The sequence below is a fragment of the Peromyscus leucopus genome, chromosome 1, assembly GCF_004664715.2.
Source record: "Peromyscus leucopus breed LL Stock chromosome 1, UCI_PerLeu_2.1, whole genome shotgun sequence".
NCBI lineage: Eukaryota > Metazoa > Chordata > Mammalia > Rodentia > Cricetidae > Peromyscus > Peromyscus leucopus.
In genome coordinates, this window is record NC_051063.1 from 175,043,980 (window position 1) to 175,068,167 (window position 24,188).

Here is a 24,188-nt window from a genome sequence, read left to right on the forward strand (position 1 = left end):
AAAATCCTTAAGATTTTACAGAAATTTGTGAAACTGGTGAGCACACCCACCCATCTTACCCGTACCTCTGTAAATTAATTTTGACCACAAATAACTGCATATACTGTTTTGTCACAGGCATAGAGAAAGAAATAGATGTGGTTGCACAGGGCTGGATGGAATGGGATTGGATTAACAAGGCTTTGGGAATGGACAATGGTGATGGTCACATGAAAATATGGAAATGTTCATGCCACTTAGTTGCCCACTTCAAAATGGCCAAATGGAAAATCCCATATATGTCTCAAAAAATGTTGAGAGGTAAAGGAACCTTGTATAATGTCACCCTGTCAATGCCACTCTTAAGTTAGAAGCAGTCCAGGTCAGCCTTTTGACATGTCATGTTTTTTCACATGTGTACCTAAAATAAACTGTGGATCAAAACTCTTTAGTAACAATGTATGTCCTTGGGGAAAAGGACAGACCCTTCTCCTGTCACTCTTCCTCACTTCACATAAATGACTGTTGTCCAGGCAGCATAATGTGAGTGAGTTCTACATGGAATGTATTTGGATACAGGAGAGGATGCATTTATCTTCATGTAAACACTGTAGCATGTTACCAGGGGACTCAGAGCATCCAGAAGTTTTGGGGATCATGAAATTAATTTCTATGGACTCTGAGAGTTGTCTATATATTTAATCCAAAACCCAAGCTCTAAACTCCTTGCAATTCTGTTTACTATATTGATGTCTTCTTTTCCCTTTTTCAAACCAAGTCTCTGTTTATATCCTGACCTGTCTTTAGACACATGTTTATGCCAGGATTACAGTCATGAGCCACCAAGCCAGCTGTACCTGAGTGGTAATTGACTATTTCTACAAGAAAGTTTTTTCCTTGTTGTACCACATTGATAAAGAAATGCCACTACTCTGTTATAGTGTGAGAGCAGAGAGGTCACTCATTCATCACAGCAAGCCTAACTGGGAGACTAGTCATTGAGCTGACTGGGTTGGAGACCTCACACTTATACTCTCCATCATCCTCCATCCTGACAGGATCTATGGTGAGTCGGCACTTTTTTGGTGACAGGGTCATCCTGTCTGTAAGCTGCAGACTCCGGTTATTGAAGATCCACTGAGTGGAGATTCCAGTGTTAGCTGAGAGGCAGGTTAGCACAACAGAGCTCCGCACTGTAACTTTGGTGCTGGTGACTCGGATAAAAGGCTGTGTCACAGGCTCTGTGAAGCAAAAAAAAAAAGGAGGGGGACATGATAACAGCTCTTCAGAGATCTCAACAAGCCCATCTGTAGTCAGTGGACATGTAATAAAACCTCTAGGGTGGAGACATTGGGGCTATGACAGTAGAAGTCTTCTTGTAGTATCGATCTGCCACTCATGGCTTGTGTGACCCTGATTCAGCCTCTGGATTTCCTGAGTCTATTTCCCTTCACCTGAGCACATAGTGCATGATCATTGTTTTGTCTCTGAGTAAGCTTAGTTATGAGAAATGGCATGACCTTTGGATGGGAGATCTGCTCAACTCAGCAGCATCTGTTACTTTTTGCCTGCAGCAGGGAATCCCCTAGCCTGGACCCCTAAGAATGAAAAGATACCTAGAGAAATATATTCTCTGTCCCTCCTCTTGGGGACCCTGACCTTCCTGTGATGTCTGCTAAGTCCATCATTAGAAGAGTTGACTTATGTCCTGGTACTTGTCCACAGAGAAGAAGATGCCCTGGTGACCTACGTAACCGCAGCTGTCACAGTACTGGACACCTAGTCCCACACTCTATGGGTCTTAGACAGTCAATAACACCATGTTCCCTGCCATCTCTAACAGGAAGTCAAACTCAAGCCTGAGAGAAGGGCTCTCCATGGTCACCTGGGGTTGAGTCTGAAACAGAGGTCTGAAGCCAGGGCTTCCTGATAATCACTCCACTATGATGAAACCATAGATCTCCAAGATAGGCCAGGCCTGAATCCCAAGGAGTCTTGCTCAAGGCCATGATCCTGGGGAGAGCCCCAATATTCTGAGGCTGACTGACATCCTTGGGCTAAGTTACTGAACACAAATCCTTCTCTGTAGACGTTGTTACATGAGGGATTCTGGTCAAATTTACTATGTCTACCTGATGTGTGTCCTGTACTAAGTACTCAAACCCCAATGTGGATACACAATGTACAGAGGAGACAGTCAGTCCAAAATGGACACTCCTGTGTTTATAAAGAGAAATCAACCCCACCAGAACTCAGAGACCCCATAGAATCACTTACTGTATATGTGGAGGTACACATGTGCTTCTTGGATTTCAAACTGTGCATTTAAGGTTTGTAGGGTGTAGAATCCAGTGTCCTCCTGGGCAGCATATTGGAACAGTAGAGATCCATTGGGGTACACAGTTTCTCTACCACTGTGTGCAGACCCCAGCATACTTTTATTACTGGTTACTATATTCTGTACAATTTTGTGACTTTTGACAATTGGTATCCCTTTGTACCAGACAAAGGATAAAAGGTCCTCTGGGATATTATAAACAAGTAGGAGAGCATTATCCCCTTCAACAACATTGTGTGGCATTGACTCAATAGTGAGCTGAGCTGGAGGGAGCCGGCAAGCTACAAGGGAGGATAGAAGAGAAGAGAGACAAATTCATCAATACTGAGAACTTTGTTTCTGGTGTAATGTGAAGTTTAGGTCCATCACTTGGCTGAAGTGTGTGGGCATGTCTGTAAACTCAGAGGTGCCTTCCTTCACTTCTTCCTCTACAGAACCCAGTCTTCACATTCTGTCCTCTATGATCTCTTCCCTCTTTGGATGCCATCAATTATAGATGGGCTTCCTGGTCTGTCTTCAATTCACTAGAGATGGAGCCTTGTTAGAAAATCTACTTTGGTCTTTTTGGAAGGCCTAAGGCATGGACTGCCTCAGAAAAATGTGGGTGGATGGAAGAATGAATGTTCATGGATTTGCAAGTCCAGGTGTTTATGAAATTCTCATGTGTGGAGCTACTGACACCAGTTACAACTCTAGGTTACATTAACTTATACATGTGTGGGGAGTCAGTGTGTGGGTCTGGGTGTGTATGAGTGTGTTTGTGCAGGAGCAGGTGGATGACATCCTGTGTGTATGGGTGAATGCTTGTCACAGTACCAAGTAGGAAGTCAGGGAACAACTTGAGGCAGACTTTCCTATCCTTCCACCTTAAAATATTCTGTCTAGTCTATGAACTCCCTCCCTACACACTACCAGGCAGTGTTCCCTTCACCTGTGAGCAAGAGCCACTATCTGGGGCTGCAACCTTTGCAGATAATCACACAGTGAACCTCCATGGTGGCTACAGCCTGCTCTACCCTCCCTCTGTGGTAAACAGCTTTTGGTCCATCACTTACCTCAATACCTACAGCCTTCCTTCCTCTGAGCTCAGCCTCCTGAGAGATTGGATGTTGTCCAAGGCCATTTTCTGTTCCTTCAACTCTCACTCCTGCCTTGTATCCTAGTTAATTTCTCTCTATATTTTTTTCAGTCCTCCAGACCATGCAATGAGCAACAAGCTTGACAATCATCTCTGTGCCCTAGGGCAACAAAAATTCACACCAGGGCTCTCCTCTGCTGTGTTCTACCAACCTGTCCTTTATGACACAGATTCCTAGCTGATTGCCTTGTCTGTCCTATGTTCTCAATGCTATGAGAAGGTGGGATTTACTCCCTGCAGGAAGGTGACAGAAATGTATGTGAGTACTAGAAAGGATCCATCTGACTCATGCTTGGAGAAGGCATAGAACCATTCTTAATCCAGTCAACCATCAGGGCACATTGTCATGAAGCCCAATAGGAGAATCATGAGGATGTGAAGCAGGAGGTGACCTGAGTTCTGCAGAGAGGGCAGTGGCTCATCATCCTAGGGAGAGTTCATAGCGACCCTTAATCTTTCTATGAAGGCTGAGCTATGCCTTGCGTCTCTCTGTGTTCTTCCTTGGATGCAGCTGACCTCTGTCTAGGTGTAGTCCTCAAGGGATGTGGCTGTAGTTGGGGGTGGTAACACAGGATTCTTTGGCAGAGAAGTATGCTTAGAAACACAGGACTAGTGGTCATGTTGTTGATACCCACTAGGTGAGATAGAAGCACCCACACCTGCATCTTCAGGGTGAGTGATGAACCCACCTGCCTAGGATGAAGGTTGCCATCTTTCCACCCAACACAATGATCTTTGTGATAACTGTTTTTTCTGTGTTTCAGCCTCCCTTTCTGCTTGCTGCAAGGATGTCACTTCTGCCCAACATACAGAGAAGTATGCTTAGAAACACAGGAAGGAACCAGTAGGTCTAAGAAGGCAGTCAGTGAGCTCCAGGTCTGTATGGGAGGAGGATGGAATCTAGGCTACAGTTAATCTCATAGTCCCAGGATATACTTTTCTACATTTTGATTCTGTGTCCTATTGCCACCTAACTAGAGGAAATGCACATATATCTTGGAGATGTCCAGATAAGCACCTCTTACTGTTTGCCTGCCAGAGAGATTTCAAATGCTGGACACCAGAGGAAAATCACTTGCTAGGAGGACTTGTGTCCTTTTTTCCTCCCCTTTGGGACCCTGATCTTCCTGTAAGGTCTTATGATTTCATCAGGACAGCTAGTTAATGGTCTGGGCACCTCACCAGCTATACTCTCCATGTGTGGTCTCTGGTAAAGATAATTCAGGGGACCTAGCCTAACCATACCTCTCATGACAGTGCACTAGCTGGTTACACATACCAATAAAACTCTGTTCCTTGTCAGCTCTAAAGGAAAGATAAGTCCCATAAGTGACAAAAAGCTCTCATTTGTTATCTGGAGTCTATCCAGGGAAAGAGATTTGCAACCAAGGCTTCCCAGAGCCCTGTGTCAGGATTCCATGACTTCCTCAACCGGGGACTGCTTGATCCTCACAGATCCTTTCAGGAATCATCTGCATGGTGACAGCTCCAAGGGACTGCACAGAAGCTAAAATCCTGGGGATGAGTTTACCTAGCACAGAGAGTCGACTCTGCAGGTAAAAACAGGTGAGGGGTTCTGATACATTACAGTTTTTCCAAACTATGTGTGTCCTGCAGTAAGGGCCTAAGCCCCAGTGTGGGGACACAGTGCAGTGGGAGAGAAGCCAAGCACAGCTCAGTCCTAACAGCCCAGTGTACAAAGTAGGATAAGACACACCCAGCAGTTAGAGGCATAAAGAATCACTTACGGTTCACATGGAGCTCCACATGTATTTTCTTAGTTCTGAAATCTCTGCTTAAAGTTTGTAGTGTGTAGAATCCTGCATCTTTCTCTGTTACATTCTGGAGGAGCAGGGATCCATTGCTGTACACTATTGTTCTACTGCTGTGGGCATGCCCCTGGGTGATAGAATTTGTGATGCTGCTGTATTCTGCAATTTGAAAAAGGTGGGTGCTATATATTGATTTGTACCAGCAAAAGGTTTGCAGATCTTCTGGCAGATTATGAACAAGGAAGAGAACGCTTTCCCCTTTAGCAGCATGCCGTGGAACCTGTTCAATGGTGAGTTGGACCGAAGTGACATCCTTGCAGCAAGCAGAAAGGGAGGCTGAAACACAGAAAAAAACAGTTATCACAAAGATCATTGTGTTGGGTGGAAAGATGGCAACCTTCATCCTAGGCAGGTCGGTTCATCACTCACCCTGAAGATGCAGGTGTGGGTGCTTCTATCCCACCTAGTGGGTGTCAACAACATGACCACTAGTCCCTCAGTACCTCAGAATATGTCATCTCCTCTACAAGGAACTCCCTCCTGGGGTGTCTCCATGGCTGCCCCTCACTGCCCTCAGTCAAGCACTGTGCACACCTAGCACACTGAAGTTGAGATTATGCCTCCTCTGAACTTTTTCTCCACAGACCCCACATCTTCATTCTTGTTTTTTTTTTCTCAGTTTCCTATATGATTCCAGTCAACCCCTGACTTCACCTTCTATATGTCCTTGCTACTCTGCCCTGAAGCCCATAAGTCTAGGACTGGTTGGGGTCCAGGAGAAGTCTGATATTCTTGTTGGCTCAGGTATTAGGAAAGACTTAGAGACTAGGATGGCTGGATTTATGTCAACTTCTAACAAGCTACAGTCGATTTGAATGAGGGGGGCTCAACTGAAAATGCCACCACCATATGGGTCTGTTGGAAGCCTAGAGTCCAGTGTTTATACTGGTGGTAGTTGTGGGAAGGTCCAGCCTACATAAGGCAGTTTGACTCCTATACTCAGCTTTCCAGGGTGCTATAAGAGACCTGGCTGAGCAAGCAATCAAGAATAAACTAATAGGCATCACACCTCCATGGTCTCTGCAACCGGTCCTAGATTTTATTTATGAAATTCATATTTGGGAAAATAAATATCCCAGTTATACATGGGCAGCCAAAAAACCATTAATCCCATTTAGCTCTCCAAGGCATTAATATTCTAGCCCTGGCAAATGCTATGATCACTAGTAGTTGAGCCTAGGAAAGTGGAGAGTGGCCAGAGCTTCCTACTGCTCACCTCTCTGTTAAGATGCCAAGTTTTCCTCAACCATCCCCTGATTAATGCCTACTGGGTCTTTTTTAATGAAATTTGCATTGAGATCCCCATGAGACTGAATGTATTCTGACATTTTTGACTGAGTTACTTTGTGCCAAGGTCTTTCTTGATACATGGGTGAGTCAGATGATGGAGTATGATCTATTTGTCTCCATCATGTGTGTTCTCCACTAAGTGCTCAACCACCAACATAGTAACATTATATACAGGCCAGAAAAGACTGTGCTGTGTGTCTAAGCCCCACAGGACACTGAATAATCACAGAGAATCACTTACTGTCCAACTGGAGATGAATATGCACTATTTCAGGTCTCATATCTGTGGTTACAGTTAGGAGAGTGTACCATCCGGCATCTTTATAGGTGGCAATATGGAGCAGCAGGGATCCATTGCTGTACACTGTCTCTCTGCCACTGTGTGCAGGACCAGGCACACTTGAATTTGTGGCTATTAGATGTTTGACAATCTCACGGCTCTGGGACACACGATCTCCTTTGTACCAGAAAATGCCTCGAAGATTCTCTGGGAGATGGTGAACCACTAGAAGAACACTTCGACCTTTAGCAATGTTAGGTGGAATAGATTTAATAGTGAGCCGGGCATGGGTGGGATGGTATCCACAATGGGAGGCTAGAAGGGAAGAAAGATCCATTAGTAGTAGAACTTTTATATTTGCCTAATTTGTTCCCTCTGTCCTGCACAGATGTGTCCATTACTCAGCCTAGGTGTGTGAGCTTCTTCCTGTCCTACTGGATGAAGGTCAGCACATGACCTCTACCTATTCAGTGTACCTGTGCATGACATTTACTCTGTATGGCACTATCTGCTCTGTTGTCAACAGGGTCCTGAGTCTCTGCCCTCAGACCCCTGCTGACATTCACTGTAGATTGCTGTTGGGGGGATGATGTCCTGACTTGCTTCCCTATAGACCTTGACAACTGACTCTCTGGCTTTCTGTTCTTTATGTGCTTTCTTCTTGTGGTTCCAACCAACACCTGACTTCAAGTACATTTAGTAGGGTTTTGTGAAGATCAGGACTAATCTCACTTTTTGGAAGGCATGCTACTTTGAAAAGATTCTGACACCTGGGGAGAATGAATGAATGAATGAACATGAGAATAAATAACCAATGTTCCAATGTCCAGAATGTCCAGGTTTTTTTTTTTTAATGAAAGAAACTCTTAGCGTGTGGCTAATGGATATTCCAGCTTGATTTATTTTTTTACATATACTTCCATTTCATGTGTGTGTGATGCTCTGCCTTTGTGTGTGAATGCATGTAGGTGTGAACACATGTGCATTTCTACATAGATGTGTATATGGCCAGATGCATGCCGCAGTACTTATATGTGGGGAAGAGGATATTTTTGAGGAGTAGGAAAGTTCTTCCATCTACCACATTGGAGCTGAGGATTAAACTCAGGTCACCAGCCCAGCAGAATTTGCCTTTACTCATTGAAACATCTCACTGACCCACCCAGGAGAGATTCTTTTCTGTGTCACCCTGTCATAGTTGGGAACATCAGTCTTCGGAATACAGTGGCCAATGTGATTGCCGTTGAACAAAGAACAATCTGGCTTTCATCCGCACCCTTACCATTTTCTGTTCACTGAGAACTTCCTGCTGCTGAACCTCTGTGCATCTCAGTGTCATCTCCACTAAGGGGAAAAGACAACACCTTGATTCTCCTTCAGATTTGTCTTCCTCGGGACTCCAGTCCTGAGCACCCCACTTTTACACACTGTTGGGAATTCTCTCTTCATTTAGGAGACTAGCCCTTGTCCATAGGCCCCTTAAAAAAGATAGGGATCTTGATCCTTGGAGCAGGGAGTGTCTCCAAAGGATCCAGCAATGCCACCACACTCCACTGTCCTGGAGTAACTTTTCCTAACCAGAGTCAACTGCACTGTCCCAGAGTCAGCTCTGCTGTCCTGAAGTCATCTCTAATGCCCTGCCTCCCTAGACCTGAGCCTGCTCTAAGGCAGAAGCCTCTCCCAGAGTCACCTGGGCTGTGGGTGGACCCTTGTCCAAAGCACTGCTCTCTACTCCCCTTGGAATTGCTTGGTGATTCTCTTCCCAAATCTCTTTCACTATGTTTCAGTCCTTCAGACCACAGATGTGAACAACAGGCCAATAATCATCCCTGTGCTCCAAAGTGTAACAGTTCACCCCAGGGCTGACCTCTACTATATCCTGGCCTTGGCTCTGTAGCACTGAAGGGGGAGGGAACTTTGTATTCCCTATGCACTCTTTGTGACACAGAAACTCTTCTGTCAACCCAGTGGTCCTCATATCCTCAGTGCTCTGGGAAGGTTGAATTAGCTCTCAATTAGAAGGCAATGGATGTCTGTGAAGGCTGGAAATGGACCATCTGAGTGATGCCAAGGGAAGCACACTCATTGCTTATGAATAGGGTCACCATTTCAGGGTCTCAACCAGGACAAATATCCAGGAACAGTTTTATCAGGAAAGTTATGTCTTGTGTGTGGAAAAGGCCACCTATGTCTTAGACAACTGTTGACTCACTCTGCTGTGGAGGGTTTCAAATGGAAACCTGAATTCCAGCCTCTTGTGTTGCTGGCTGAGGTATAGTAAAGGTCTTCCCATGTCAAACCTGACAATTTATGGATGTCTCTATCCTTTGCTTGGTAATTCCCCTGTGGTCACCCTCTCTTTCCCTAAGAAAGATGCTAAAAGGAATGAGGCTGAACATGATCCCCTAGCATAGAACTGTTCTCAGAATGGCCTTGTGAGAGGGACCTTAGGTCTATAGTGACAGAAATGGAAAGCACACAAGTTTCTTTCATCTTCTCCAGGAAAGCAGCATCTTAGAGTTTGACTGTGAGCTAATATCACTCCCTGGAGATTGATAGGATGACTGGAGCTCATGTCTGGAAGCTGTCAAGACCAGCAAAGCCTGTTACTATTTGCCTGCCTCAGGGAATTCCCTGGATTGGACCCCAGAGGACAAGCACTTGCCAGGTGGATCTGTGTCCTCTCTTCTTCACCTTGCAGACCCTGACCTTCCTGTGAAGTCTCATAAGTCCATGAGGACAGTTGACTGTTGGCCTGGGCACATGTCCAGCTCTGCTCTCTATGCTGAATCTCAGAAGGAGATAACCAGGTGACACACATTGAATGTGACTCTCATGACAAAGCACTGATTGGTTTTAAATGCTATGAGATGTGGATATCCAAAAACCATTATTTCCTGTCAACTCCATAGGAAAGTAAGAGTCCAAACCTGGTACATAAGGAAGTAATTGTCCCCGGAATCACTTGTAGTCAATCCTCAGACAGAAGTCTGGAACAAGGGCTTCCTGGTACTCACATCTCTGTGAGAACGCCAACATCTGGCTGATGCCAACACGATGTCTGTCTGAACCATGTACATGGTGAGAACCCCAAAAGACAAGATTGAGTCTAATGCTAATTGCACACACTTACCCTTTCTCATAACACACACAAACACACACACACACACACACACACACACACACACACACCTCTGAGGGTGGAGTGAGGGCAAGAGTCTGATCTATGGCCATTTGTCTCTGGTATATGTGTCCTGCACTAAGTAATAAAACACTAAAGTGGGGACACAGTTCTGAGTAGAAGTATGCACAGGCCAAGCAAGAGATTCCTGTGAGTCCACACACAACCCAGTACTGAATGATCTTGACAGTCACTTACTGTCCAATTGGAGCTGCACATGAGCTACTTCAGTTGCCAGATCTGTGGTCAGAGTTAATAGGGTGTAGAATCCAGCATCCTTCCAGGTGACATTGTGGAGAACCAAGGATCCATTGCTGTACACTGTCTCTCGACCACTGTGTGCAGGACCTGGCACACTTGAATTCTTGGCTATTATGTGTCGGCCAACCTCATGGTTCTTGAACACATTAATTCCTTTATACCAGAAAAGGGCTCGAGGATTCTCTGGGAGATTCTGAACCACTAGAAGAACACTTGACCCTTTTGTTACTCTGGGTGGCACTGACTCAATAGTGGGCTGGGCAGAGGTGTGATGAAGCCCACAGTTCAAAACAGAGGCTGGAAGAGAAGGTAGAGATGGATCAATAGTTGGACCTTTATTTTTGCAAAGATGAGTTCCTGTGTCCTGAGCAGGTGTGTCCATAGCTTAGCTTGGGTGTGTGGGTGAGTGAATTCCTGTCTTTTAGTGACTTCCATGTCTTCAGCATCCCTGCAAGTGTCATTTCCCCTTTATCATGCTCTCTGCTCAAATGTCAACATAACCCCAGTAGTTTAAAGCCTCAAACTACTGCTCATATCAGTGTAGACTGGGGTTGGAAACATGTCTCCCTGACCTTTTCTCTACAGACCTTGACACCTGACTCTCTGACTTTAATGTTCTTTCTTCTTGTGGATCTAGTCAATACCTGACTTCACCTTCTAGCTTTCTTTACTTCCAGTCCACTAGGACTAGGGAATAGTAAGAACCAGGATTCATCTTACATGGTGCCTAGAAAAACTCAGATACATGTGGACAACGAATGAATGAATGATATTGCTTGTATGCCCATGAATGTTTAAGAAATTCATAGGTTTAGGAATACAGAGTCGAATGTTTCCATTTGCTTTGATTTTTTATACTCATTTGTATTTGTCTGTGAGTTTGTGTTCAAGGTCATGACTCAAGATATGGGAGTGAGTGCAGGATACAGTACCTAGGTGAACATCAGAGGACTTGTGTTCATTAGTCTCAGTATGTCAGACACTGAAGCAAGTGCATGTATCTAGTGAGCCATGTCACTGATCAGTACGAGCTTAATTATTCTTCTTTAGGATGCCAAGGTGAGGACATCAGCATTCAGTTATTGTCATCAGGTTGATTAAACTTGGGTAAGAACGATCCCTTACCCCACTTACTTTTTCAGATTCACCAAGGATAAGAATAAGTTACCTGCTGCTGAGCATCTGGCCTACCCTTTGTCTTCTTCTCTATAACCACTGAGACTCATCTCAGGTCCTTATTCCCTTAGGAGACTCCAGAGGGTAGGTCAATCCTCTCTTCTCATATGCTGTCTACTCATGGTCTCCTCATCTCTGATCAGGAGCCCCTGAGAGTCTGTGACTCTTTGCGGAGGGAAACAAAGGTGCATCCCTAGACTCTGTTGCATGATAGATCCTTGCTCTGTGGCACATCTCCTCCCAAGCTCTGCTACATTTCTCTCATGTGAACTGAGCCCTCTCCCATGATGGAGCATCTTCCAGAGTTCCATGGGCTGTGGGGTTCACTATTCAAAACCCTACTCTGTCCCCTTACTCTCAGTGCTGCCCCATATCCCTCTCTACTTCTCTCTTTATGTCTCAGCCCTCCAGAACACACAGTGATCAGAAGGGCAGATGAGCATCCCTGTGCCCTTAGAGAACAGCAGCTCACCCTGGGGCTGCCCTCTGCTGTGTCCTGGCCTTGAACTGTCAGCACCAAAGAGGGAGCCTCTGTACTCCATGTACAACAGAGAATCCCAGCTGGGCACCCAGTCTGCCTTGTGTGCTCAGTTCTCTGAAAAGAAGGAATATCCTCTTAGCAGGAAGGTGACAGTGGTGTCTGCTAGGCCACAAGGGACAAGCTGAGTGAGGCAGGAAGAATGGGACAAATCCATTCTTACTGCAGTTATTAGTCAGGGTTCTGACCCAGACAAAGGCTCTTGAGCAGATGAGTCAGGAGCCTCACATCCTATGTGTGAGGGAGGAGGTGACCTGGGTCCTATAAAGAGAGCTCTGAGCTCGATCACCCCACGCAGGGTTTCATGATGATGTTCCCATTTCTCTTTACTGAGCTATGTGCTGAGACCATGTGCTCTTTTGCCTCTAAGATGCCTTGGACCTCTGTCTAGGTGATTCCCCTTGGCTATCCTATCTTTCTTAAAGGAAATATATAAGGTCTGGTACTCAACACAATCCCCTGGAACTGCAGAAGATGCAGAAAGCAATGAGTATGTCTGTGAAGTCTGTGTCACTGACCTCCAATCTGTAGGGAGAGGGTGGGAGCCAGGATACAAGGTAAGTTCCATTTTAGGGAAATACCTTTTAGAGTGTTGATTCTGTGTCCTGATTCTCCCCCTGGTGACCACTGGGGGAACTGCATCTCACCTTGGGGAGCTGTTGAGATCAGACATTGAAGACTCTTACCAAAAACAAAGAATTCTTTGAAAGAATTCTCTGAGGTGAACCACAGAGGACAAGCACTTGTCAGGCTGACATCTGTCCTCTGTCCCACTCCTTCATGACTCTGACCTTCCTATGAAGTCTCATAAACCAGGCCATCTGTCCAGCTATGCTTTCCTCTTGAGTCTCTGGAAAAGATGTCCAGGGGACTTAGCCTAACTATGGATCTCATGACAGGGAACTGGCTGGTTTCACATGGCACAAGACTTGAGCTCGTGGAAATCACTGTTCCTGATCATAGGAAGTCAAAATCCAAACTTTGAAAAATGCTTCTAATGGACACCTGGAATTGAGTCTGGGACAGGGGACTGGAGCCAGGAATTCCTGGTGCTCCCCTCTTACCGAGGATAAGTGTTATCCTCATTCAGGCCCAATGTTGATTTCCTCAAGGTCTTTCACATGGATGCATTCCTGGTGAGAACCCCAAAAGTCTAGACAGAGGATGATATCCTAGGTTGAGTTACCCACCACACATTCCCTTGTGTGCAAGGGCTCTATTCTACTGCAGTTATTCTGGACAATTTAATGGGTTCTGCATTAAATTCTCAAACCCCAACATGGGGACACAGTGCAGAAAGGAGGTACGCACATGCCAGATCTGACACTTCTTTGCGTGAACAGTAGGTTGAACCCCACCCAGCATGGAGAATTCACAAAGAATTACTTACTGTACACGTGAAGGTGTATGTATATTGTTGATATAATTTTTACTTTTCTGGTTTCTAGTATATAGAATCCTGTGTCCTTGTGGGTGACATTTTGAATCCACAGGGATCCATTTGGGTACACTGTCTCTCTACCACTGTGTGCTGGCCCTGGCAGAGCAATATTGTATTTCAGTGTGTAGGTCATAATTTTATGATCCATATTTGCTTCTTCTTTAAACCAGGATATGGTTAAAAGATTCTCTGGCAGATTGTGGACAAGGAAAAGGTTGCTTTCTCCTTCGACCACATGGGGAGGCACTGATTCAATGGTGACTTGGGCAGTGGTGGGCCGGTACCAACAGGTTAAAAGGGAGACTAGAAAGAAAGGGATAAAAAGCATCAATATTGAGCAGGTATGATCATAGCTCACTCAGTTGAGGCATCTGGCTGGTGGTGTGACCACCCTCCTTGATTGAGATGAGCAACATTACCACCATTTTTTCAGAGCCTCTGACTGTGTCCTTTTTATTTCACAGAATAATCTTCTCACTTCTTTGCCTGGCACCCCACCTCAGTATTTCCACATCTCTCCTCACATAAGATGTATTTGGTGTGATGAAGCCACTCTGACCTCCTCCTCTATTTGGAATCACAGTTCCATGATTGGGGACATCAAGTTTCAGAACATGGCAACTAATAGACTCAGTTTGAATGAGGAGTGCTTGGGGCTTTTCTCTTCCCCTCATCACCTCCTGTCCTCTGAGAGCTTTAGGATTCTGAGTCTCTGTCCCTCACTGCACCTTCTGCACCATGACTGCAATCAGAAACCCCCAGTCTTCTCTCAGGATCCTATCCTCTTGAGTTCTCCTCCACCCCCACAGTTGGAGAGGGGATACACTTACCTGTGAGGAGTAGTCCCTGCCAGGTGGTGCAGCCCTTGCAGGGAATCATTGAGGACTCCACCATCTCTCTTCTCACTGTGCTATTCTCTGTATCAGAAGAGATTCAGCCACTACACAGCTACCAGGCTCTTCTGTCCTTCCTCCTTCTGAGATGAGCACTATCCCAGGCTGGAGCACTTCACAGACCACAATGGGCTGACAGTTGTTGGATCTGTGTCCAATGCACGGCTCTGTTCCTTCCACTCTCACAGCTGTCCCACATTCCTCTCATCTTTTCTTACTTTATGTTTAGCCTCCAAGTAACATATTGAGCAACAAGGTTGATAAGCATCCCCATGCCCTCAGAGAACAATCACTCATCTCAGGCTTGACATCTGCTCTGTCCTGGCCTTGGGTCTGTCAGCACCCAAGAAGAAATCTCCATCCTGCCTGTGTGTCCTTGTAACACAGAAACCAAGCTGAGCATTTGGTCTACCCTGCATCCTCAGTGCTATGGGAAGGTCGGATTTACTCCCCAAAGGAAGTGAGCAGTCTCTGAGGACTACAAAGGAACCAGCTGAGTGGTGACTAGTGATGAAGAGCAATCTTTATCACTAATGGCATCAGTCAAATTCCTGACCCAGGAGAGTGGCCCAGGAGCCATTATGTGAGGAGTTTCATGTCCTCAGTCTATGGGTAGATGTGGGGCCACACTTTTTATGGAGAGCTACAAGGCAGCTTTCAGAATTATATGTTGGCTGAGCTGTGTGTTACATGAGCCAGTGTCCTCGCTGATCTTCTTGGGTCACCTTTGTCCTTTGCCTAGGTGATTCCCAGGGCAATCTTGTTTTCCCCTGTGAGAGATACCACGAGGGAGGGGGCTTTCAGGTTCCCCATGCATAAAGATGTTCTCAGTCACATGAAACAGCCATTAGGTCAGAGCAGGGTCTAGGGACAGGCATGAAAATGAGTCTCCTAGACAAGTTCATGGTTCAGGGAAACAATTTTCTGATTGTTGAGTTTGTGTCCCGATATCTTCCTCCCACTGGAGATCACTGGGAGAACTGCAATCTCATGACTAGGACTATATCAGGCATGGTCAACAAGTCAACTGTAATCTTCCCTGACTCCCTCAACACAAGTGTGAAGCAGGGTCTGTCATCCTGTTCACTCTTCTCTCCAGAACTCCTCTTTCCATCTACTTTAGGGTGGGTTAACAGTAGACCCTCAGGTACCTGTCCCATGGGGTGTTCTCTGAGAGAATTGGGGAAGATGCTTACAAGTGGATGGATATCTACTCTGAGGGATATCAAATAAATCTTTGAATGCAGATCTCTTTTAGTCCATTCACTTTATTCTTCTAAGTCATTTCTCTCTGCCTCTGATCTCTCAGCTCTTCTATCTTTGTTCTCCCTTAGTTCTCTCTCTGATCCTTCTCTCTTGCCTGACTTCTCACATTTCTAACAGGAGACTCCTTGCAGTCCTGAGAAAAGTTTTAAAACCATCAAGGTCATAGCACATTCCTAGAATAGATAATATGGAGCAGAGTCATTACCATAGTTTCACAAGGTTTCCATTCTCAGGACCAAAGGGAGAGGATGCAGTGCTCAATGCAACAAACTCTGAGACATAGCTTTTCTTCAGCAGATTTAGAAAGCAAGGAATTGGCAGGCTTTTTTAGGGTGCTTTGTGTTAGTAACCTTGGAAGACACCTGCAACTCTGACCTTGTGCATAACTCTAGAGTTTTAAACTTATAATCTGTATACAAAGAACTTTAGTCTAGATTTAAATTTCTTTGAGACAAAAATGAGCTTAATGTATGCAATTTGTGTTAGACTGAGGAGAGATTATTATTTTCTCTGTTAGTCTGAGCAAAAGGAACAAAGCAGGCTTTAAGTGTCTACAGTCTCATGGGAAAATGGATCTACCTAGGAAGCATATCCTAGTATATTTTCTATATATCAAAATTATACAGCTAAATGAAAAGTCATGTTCCTCACCACCCAGGGATACATGTGCCCATAAGACTGAGATGTAATCATGAGATGACAAACATACATTACATGAAGATGCATGGTAAATGGGAAGATCCTAGTGTTCTTGTACAAGAAATTTGCAACAAGAAACAGCCAATTCCTTCAAAAGGCAATAATTCCAAAACACCTTGTATGATGGATTCCTCCAACAGAACCCTTGGTTTTGAGAGGTTGACCTTCTGAACACTACTTGTCACCTGCTGCATACTCCCATGGCCTTTTCCTACCAGCAGCTCAATAGTGGGTCTAAGTAAAGTTTCAGGTTTTTCCTGGGAAATACATGACAAAAGTTGAAACAGTGTGCATCCAGAGGTTAGGCATCCTTATCATAAATTTCAGAGGAAAGTCCTTGGAAATTTCTCTCAAAGGACAGGACAGCAATGTATGGTGGCACATGCACTTTCTGGCCCATCACTGGTGTCTAAATCCTTCCTTCTCTTGCCCACAAGGTGCTGAAGGGTTTGCTCTTTAGTACAAAGAACATTGATTCACTTGGATTTTTCTTCTGCTCTTCCATATTCCCTGTTCTATTTCTTACTCTTGCTGGAATAAAGCAACAGTTTAAGAGAGTATAAAGAGTCCATTTTCTTTCTGCTTTGGTTTCAGTATAGCACTGGAGGAAGTCAAGCCAGAGAACATGCTGCTTGATGTTCGCTCTCTGCTTCAAGCTTAATTAGTTTACTTATTAAAGTAAAAGACCACATGCCTAGGGATGAGGCTGCCCACAGTGGCATGGGACCTCCTGAATCAATTAGGACAGTCCCTCACAGATGTGTCAAGAGCTCAACCTGATAATGACAGTTACTCTGTTGCATCTTTTTCCCCCAAGTGACTTTGGCCTATGTCAAGGTGACAGTTAATGCTGACTAGGAAAATGTTTTAAACTTCCAAGTCTTCCTCTTCCACATGGATATTCCACAGGAAGTTTTCCATTCTCCAAGGGGGTGTCTCTCTTTGTTTGCTGTGCCCATCACATGTGCTGGTATTCACTGCCCTTCACATCTGGACCCTCAGAGCCAGGACACAGCTCAAGGACATCTCAACAGGGCTTCACTTTTCCCACTCCCCAGATCCCGAGCCCAGGGACACTGTGATGTCCACCAGAGACACTGTGAAGAGTAAGTGAAACAACAAAGCATTAGCTTCATCCCTAATCAAGTCTAGCCTACCACACACATTCATCACCTGCCCCTTATTGGAATCTGAGTAGAAGCCAATCACCAGCTGAGACAAGACAGAATCTAGGAGCATATGGCATAAAGAAACATGAGCATGTTTCCAAGCTCTTGGTGTTCCTTCTGGGTCATGGAGAAAAAGAACGCAATTGGTGGGAACAGGAAGGCATGAATTAGTGATTTAAATATATTTGGCCAAAAGTACAGTCCTTCTCCTTGAAGCTTAGATTTAGGATTCTTCTCTTTCTTCTATTATTATTATTATTCCTAGGTTTAGCCTTTCCATAGTGTCCTAGATTTCCTGAATTTTGTTTTACATTTTTAGGTTTAACATTTTCTTTGACTGATAAGTTCATGTCTTCTATCATATGTTCAATGCTTGAAATTCTCTCTTCCATCTTGTACTCTGTTGGTGATATTTACATCTGTAGTGCCTGCTCACTTACCCAGATTTTTCATTTCTAGAATCCCCTTACTTTTTTGTTTCCTTTATTGCATTGATTTCAACTTTCATGTCTTTAGTATTGCTTTCACCTGGTTGCTTGTCATTTTTTGACCTTATTGGCATTCACTAAGGAATTTTCATATTTCCCACATTTATGGTTACCTTTTCCTCAAAATGTTTAAGGGTGTTTCTCTTTTCCTCTTTAAGGGCCTCTATTGTGTTCTTAAAGTTGTATTCAAGGTCATTTTCTCTTGATTTGACAGAGTTGGAATATTCAGGACTTGCTATCATTGAAAGGCTGGGCTCTGGTGGTGTCATATTGCCCTGACTGTTGTTAATTGCATCCCTACACTGATGTTCAGGCTTCTGGGTTTGGATTAGATCTAGGGCCTTATTTTTTATGTTGTCTTTGTAGGACTGGCAGTTTGTTCCTTGGTTACTTCCCCTCCTTGGTCTTCTAGTCTTCGTGGCCTGGATTTCTTGTGGCCAGCATGATTTCTGATCTAATATGGAGCCTCTGTCCAAGTTGAGAGATGGTTGATTAGCTTGTTGTTTGGTGCAGCAGGGGCATCTCTGTTCCTTTGACTGGTGTGCTCTGTATCTGTTTTTTAGACATATGTGTACTGTGCATGAATATCAGAATTTAGTTAAGCATGTGGACTGGAACAGACTGCAGTGTGGGTGATGAACTGGGAAAAGATTAGGTTGAGGGATGGGACTCTGGGAGCAGAATCTAAGGTTGTGGGCCAGTTCATCAGGCAAATGGGTCACTCATATATTCATCTGACTGGTGTGGCCTGAGCTTCAAGACTCTATTCCTGAAACGAGGTGACATGGGATGTGTCAAGGTGACAGCTAATGGTAACTATGACAGTCTTTAAATCTGTTTAAATCCTCATCTTCCACAGGGTAGAATCCATAGGACATTCTCCATTCTCCATGTTAGCCTTTACCTCTGTTTGTCATGGTCATCACAAGTGCTGCTGTCCACTCAGGGAACAGCTCAAGAACATCTTCCCTGAGTGTCACTTTTCCCACTCCCTGTGTCCTTAGCTCAGGGACACTGTGATGTCCACCACAGACATTGTCAAAAGTTAATGAAGCATCATCATCAAAACATAGGTTTCATCCTTACTCAGGAGAGGCATCCCAGGCTTGTTTATCACCTGAATCTTTTGCCTGCATTGGATTCAGACCAACCAGTTAATGACTAGACAGGACAGGATCTGGTAGTATTTGGAAAAAAGGAACATGAGCATGGTTCAAAGCTTTGCAGAATCCTTCTGAGTAATAGCAATCATGAAAGCAAATGGAGGGGACAGGATGATTTCAGTTGACAATAGGAAAGTCTACTTGACTATAAGATCAAGTACAATAAAGAGACCAATGTTACCCTGCCTGTGAAGTTCCTCTCACCTGAGGGAACCCCATGCTTCACATTTCAATACCAATACAAGGTGAGCCAAGAGAAAGCAGACATGCAAGGAGAGGAGAAAGAATCATAGCTGGAATCTCATAAGAGGACTGGTATTTGTTCAACCCCTGACCCAGACTTGGAAATACTTTCTTTGTTTATCCATAAAAACAAGGATTTACCCCAAAGCTCAATACTATCATTGCAGGTATTCATATCCCAAAGCCTATATTTTTTTCACTTTTGTCCTATGGACAATAGTGCCTAAGTTCTGGACAAGGGAACATAGGTTCAGCAATTATTAGAAGTGATGATGGGAATAAAGTGCTCTTGTTTAGGAATCTGGGGCTTTCCATTGATAAACCAGGAGTATAGTGCAGGTGGGTGCGAAGCAACATTTGAGGAGTGGTTGAGAGTTGACTCTGAATACAAATGAATACCTGAGACTAATATGATCAAGTTGTTGGTACTATCTGGAACAAACAGAGTGAAGCCACATGTGAAGTCAGCAGTGAGAAGGGAAACTCCTTCCCAGTAGAAGGCTATAATATCTGTTCAGGAACCTTAGTTGAGCAGGGCCCAACCAGAGCTATGGTGCAGATTAGTGAACAAGTACTCATATAGCATGAACAAGCCGTGATATATCTCTATTACAACATACAAAACATGTGTTCTCTGAGCCTGAGATATCCCCTGTCTCCATCACCCTGAACCTCTCTAGGCAGGATAAGTCCCTCAAGGACCTAGCCAGCCAAGATATCTTTGTGGTGGATCTCTGTCATGGACTCAAGAGAGACCAGGTTTCCTGTTCTAGCTATGTACATTTAGGCTGTTGTAGCCATGGTGAAACAAACTACTCACAGGTAGTGTTTGAGTTGAATGGGTCTCCTTGGCACCCACTAAGGTGTAGGTTTCACACTCAGAGAGTCCTGCATCAGTCATGACATTCAATAAACTGAGAGTTCATTTGCCTTCTGACAGTTCTGACTATCACCTTCTGAGAGTCTTTGACAATTTCTCTCAACAGGTAAATTGTATTCTGACTCTCCAGTTTATGCTTTAAGGCTACCATCTTCACCCTCCTCATAAAGGTAGAATAGTTTCTTGTGATGGTAAAGTTTGGCAGCAGTACTGTGCAAAGAACAGAGAATATGGCCCCCTGTGAGACCTCGGACTGTAGCAGAAATCTCAAAAGTTCTTATTAATAAAATCAAACTTAAGGCCAGTTATTGGGGTGAACACTGGAAGATCAGAGAGACAGAACAAGCCACAGCTAACTTCACTGGGCCAACTTCTCAGCTGATCTTTTTTCCTGAGACTGGAAGCTTCTGTGTCCTTATCCCAATGGCTCTCAGCAGAACTGCTGCTCAAATGCCTGAAGCTTAACCAGCTAAAAGCTTCTAGTTTCTGGTCCACATGACTTATATAACTTTCTGCTTTCTACCATCACTCCCTGCGATTAAAGTCTGGCTTTCTGAGATTAAATGTGTGAGTCACCATATTTGGCTGTATCCTTGAACACATGGATTTCTGTCTCTGGAATGCTAGGATTAAAGGCGTGTGCTACCACTGCCTAACTTCTATGTTTAATATTGTGGCTGTTCTGTCTTTGACCCCAGATAAGTTTATTAGGGTACACAATATTTTGGGGAACACAACACCACCACACCTCTGACCCTAACAAAGGCCTCTTTTAACTAGTGCTGGCCATTCCAAACTCAACTCCCAATCCATGTTTTTGGGAACCAGGCAGAAGATGACTCACAGTCACATGATGAAGAAAATGACTGCTCAGAGGAAGTGGGTTTCCTGTGCTGTGTGAGAGAAACAGTGTCTTCCATGTGTGTCCTGGGCTGCAGAGCATGATGATACAGACGTGGGATCTGGAGTCAGATGCCCATTGTCTCTCCTGGTCCTCACTGACCCACTCCTGTCTGATACCTGAGGGTGCTCTGTCCCTCCTGCTGTACTGATGTCCACTGCAGAGCCTGGGGCAGTGCCCTCTGAGGCACTGATGTTCAAGAGGTCCTACAGATTGCACAAAGTAAGACTTCTCACTGAGCTTCCCTGAAAATCACTCACAGGCTGCCTTCAGGACTTAATGTGTGCAAAGACATCTCATACATGAGAATAGGAGAGAGCCTGTCATTGATATAACTACCCAGCGTGGACCATATCATGGGCCAATTTTCCCAGGTGTTTGATGATGATTGAAATGAGACACAGGTCCCCATAAGGCAAATGAAGAGTCTCAGAATGGTCCAGGATAGGTAAGAATATGAGGTATAGGTCAGCGTGAAACAGAACTATGTTCTTGTCTTTGTAATATCCCTCTCTTGAACACTAAAGGACCAGAAAGAGAGTTTTCTTGAAATTCAGGTTGATGGTAGGAAGAGACCCCTCCATCACCATCCCATTGTCTTCAGAGGGTCTCAGGACCCAGAAACACAGCCTCCAACTGCACCACTTGAAGGAAGAGTCCCATCAGCTGGTCAGCAGGCATGATTCTTGTGGTCAGGCTGCTCCACCACCAGCCCCAGTAGCATATCATCAGAAGTTCCCTAGAGGCACAGTTTGATCCTGTCCTGATGGGAGGAAGAACCACCCCAGAGACACAAGTGCCACCTACACCAAGTAGAGAATGAATCAACACCTGTACCTGTAATTACCCCAAACCCAGGTGGGTACACATCAGTGTAAGAATACACTCAACAACATAAAGAGTAACATGACACCTCCAAAACCTAGTGGTTCTACAAGAGCAAGACTGAAACATACCAACTCAGATGAAGCACAAGAAAATACCTTAAAAACAACTTTATGAAGATGAGAGAGGCCCTTAAAGAGGAAATGAAAAATTCCCTTTAAGAAATGGAGGAAATGGCAACGAAAAAATTGGAAGAAATTAATAAATCCATCAAAGAAAGTGAAGAAAATAGCCAATCAAACAGTTCAAGACTTGAAAATTGAGATAGAGGCAATAAAGAAAACACAAACTGAGGGACTTCTGGAAATGGAAATCTGGGAAAACAAACAGGGAACTAGGAATTTAAGCATAACCAACAGTATACAAGAGATGGAAGACAGAATCTTAGGCATGGAAGTTATGTTGGAGGAAATGGATTCATCAGTCAAAGCAAAATTTAAATATAGCAAATTCTTGACACGAAATATAAGGAAAATCATGGGACACCATGAAAGGACCAAACCTAAGAATAATAGTGATATAAGAAGCAGAAGAATCCCAGCTTGATTTTAGACACTTAAGGGATTATATCAAGAAAATACATTATAAATATTCCTAATTTGTATGATATACAGTAAGTCAATATTTACATGTAGCTTAAATTTTATATTTGATAACTAAAATTTATTTGCTTGCTTGTTTATGAATTGGTATATATCTTTGTACAGAAACATATTGTAAATTGCTCTTGACCATTTTATTCATATGTCAATATATTTGAGTGACTCCAAAGAATCCATTATTATAAAAAAAAGAATCCCAGCTCAAAGGCACAGAAAATATATCAATAAAATCATAGAAGGAAACGTTTCCAACTTAAAGAAGGACATGCCTATGAAGGCACAAGAAGCATACAAAACACCAAATATATTGGACCCAAAAAAGTCCCCTAGCCGCATAATAATCAAACCACTAAATATACAGAATAAAGAAAGAATATTAAGAGCTGCAAAGGAAAGAGACCGAGTAACATAAAAGGCAAACCAATTAGAATTACACCCGACTTCTCAATGGAGACTATGAAAGCCAGAGGGTTCTGGAGAGATGCTTTGCAAACAATATGAAACCATGGAAGCAAACTCAGTCTACTAAACCCTTTAGCATGAATCTTAGATGTCTTTTTAATAAAACGAACCCAGAGCCAGGTACTGGGTTAACGCTGCAAGATCAGAGAGACAGAACAGGCCACAGCCACCTCACCTCAACAATTCCTCAGCTGATGCTGTTTCCTCAGACTGGAAGACACTGAGTCCTCATCCAGAATGGGTCTCAGCTTAACTGTTGCTAAAAGCCTAAAAGCTTATCCAGCCAAAAGCTTCTAGTTTCTGGTCTTCACGTCTTATATACCTTTCTGCTTTCTAACATCACTTCGTGGGATTAAAGACATGAGTCACCATGCCTGGTGATTTCCATTGTGGCCTTAAACTCACAGAGATCCAAATGGATCTCTGCCTCCCAAGTGGTAGGATTAAAGGCATGTGTGTCACCATTTTCTGGCCTCTATATCTAGTGACTGCTCTGTTCTCTGACCCCAGATAAATTTATTAGTTTGCACAATATTTTGGGGAACACAATATCACCACAAAAACCAGCAAAAATTTCAGTCACCATAGACAGAGTAAACAAGACATTCCATGACAAAACAAGACTTAAACAGTACCTATCCACAAATACAGCCCTACAGAAAGCATTAGAAAGAAAACTTTCTAATGAAGATAGCTACAACCAGGAAAACTCAGGCAATAGATAATCTCACACTAGCAAATTTCAAATAAAAGAGACATGCGCACACACACACTAACAACAACAACAAAACCAAAAATAACAGGAATTACAAACACTGATAGTTAATATCTCTTAATATTAATGGACTTAATTAACCTATAAAAAGACACAGGTTTACAGAATGGGTACAAAAACAGAATCCATCTCACTGCATAGAAGAAACACACCTCAATTTCAAAGAGAGACATTACCTCAGAGTAAAGGGTTGGAAAAGATTTACCAATCAAAAGGACCAAAGAAACAAGCAAGTGTAGCTATCCTAATAACTAACAAAATAGATTTCAAACTAAAGTTAGTCAAAAGAGATGGAGAAGGACATTTCA

General features: G+C 43.8%; 1 protein-coding gene across 2 annotated transcripts; it reads right to left on the reverse strand.

The window, feature by feature from the left end:
- Nucleotides 1-936: 936 nt before the first annotated feature.
- Nucleotides 937-14,357, reverse strand: LOC114686430 (carcinoembryonic antigen-related cell adhesion molecule 3-like). Of its 2 annotated transcripts, XM_028861109.1 has the most exons (7): nucleotides 14,285-14,348; nucleotides 13,404-13,757; nucleotides 10,237-10,596; nucleotides 6,819-7,172; nucleotides 5,204-5,563; nucleotides 2,257-2,598; nucleotides 937-1,220 (listed from the first exon to the last, which is right to left on the reverse strand). In XM_028861109.1, exons 1-7 carry the CDS (start codon nucleotides 14,346-14,348, stop codon nucleotides 937-939), a joined length of 2,118 nt encoding a protein of 705 aa, XP_028716942.1. The 2 variants fall into 2 exon arrangements, with proteins under 2 accessions (XP_028716942.1, XP_028716943.1); XM_028861110.1 differs by lacking the exons at nucleotides 2,257-2,598; nucleotides 6,819-7,172 and having other exon boundaries at nucleotides 14,285-14,357.
- Between the last annotated feature and the right edge of the window lie 9,831 nt (nucleotides 14,358-24,188).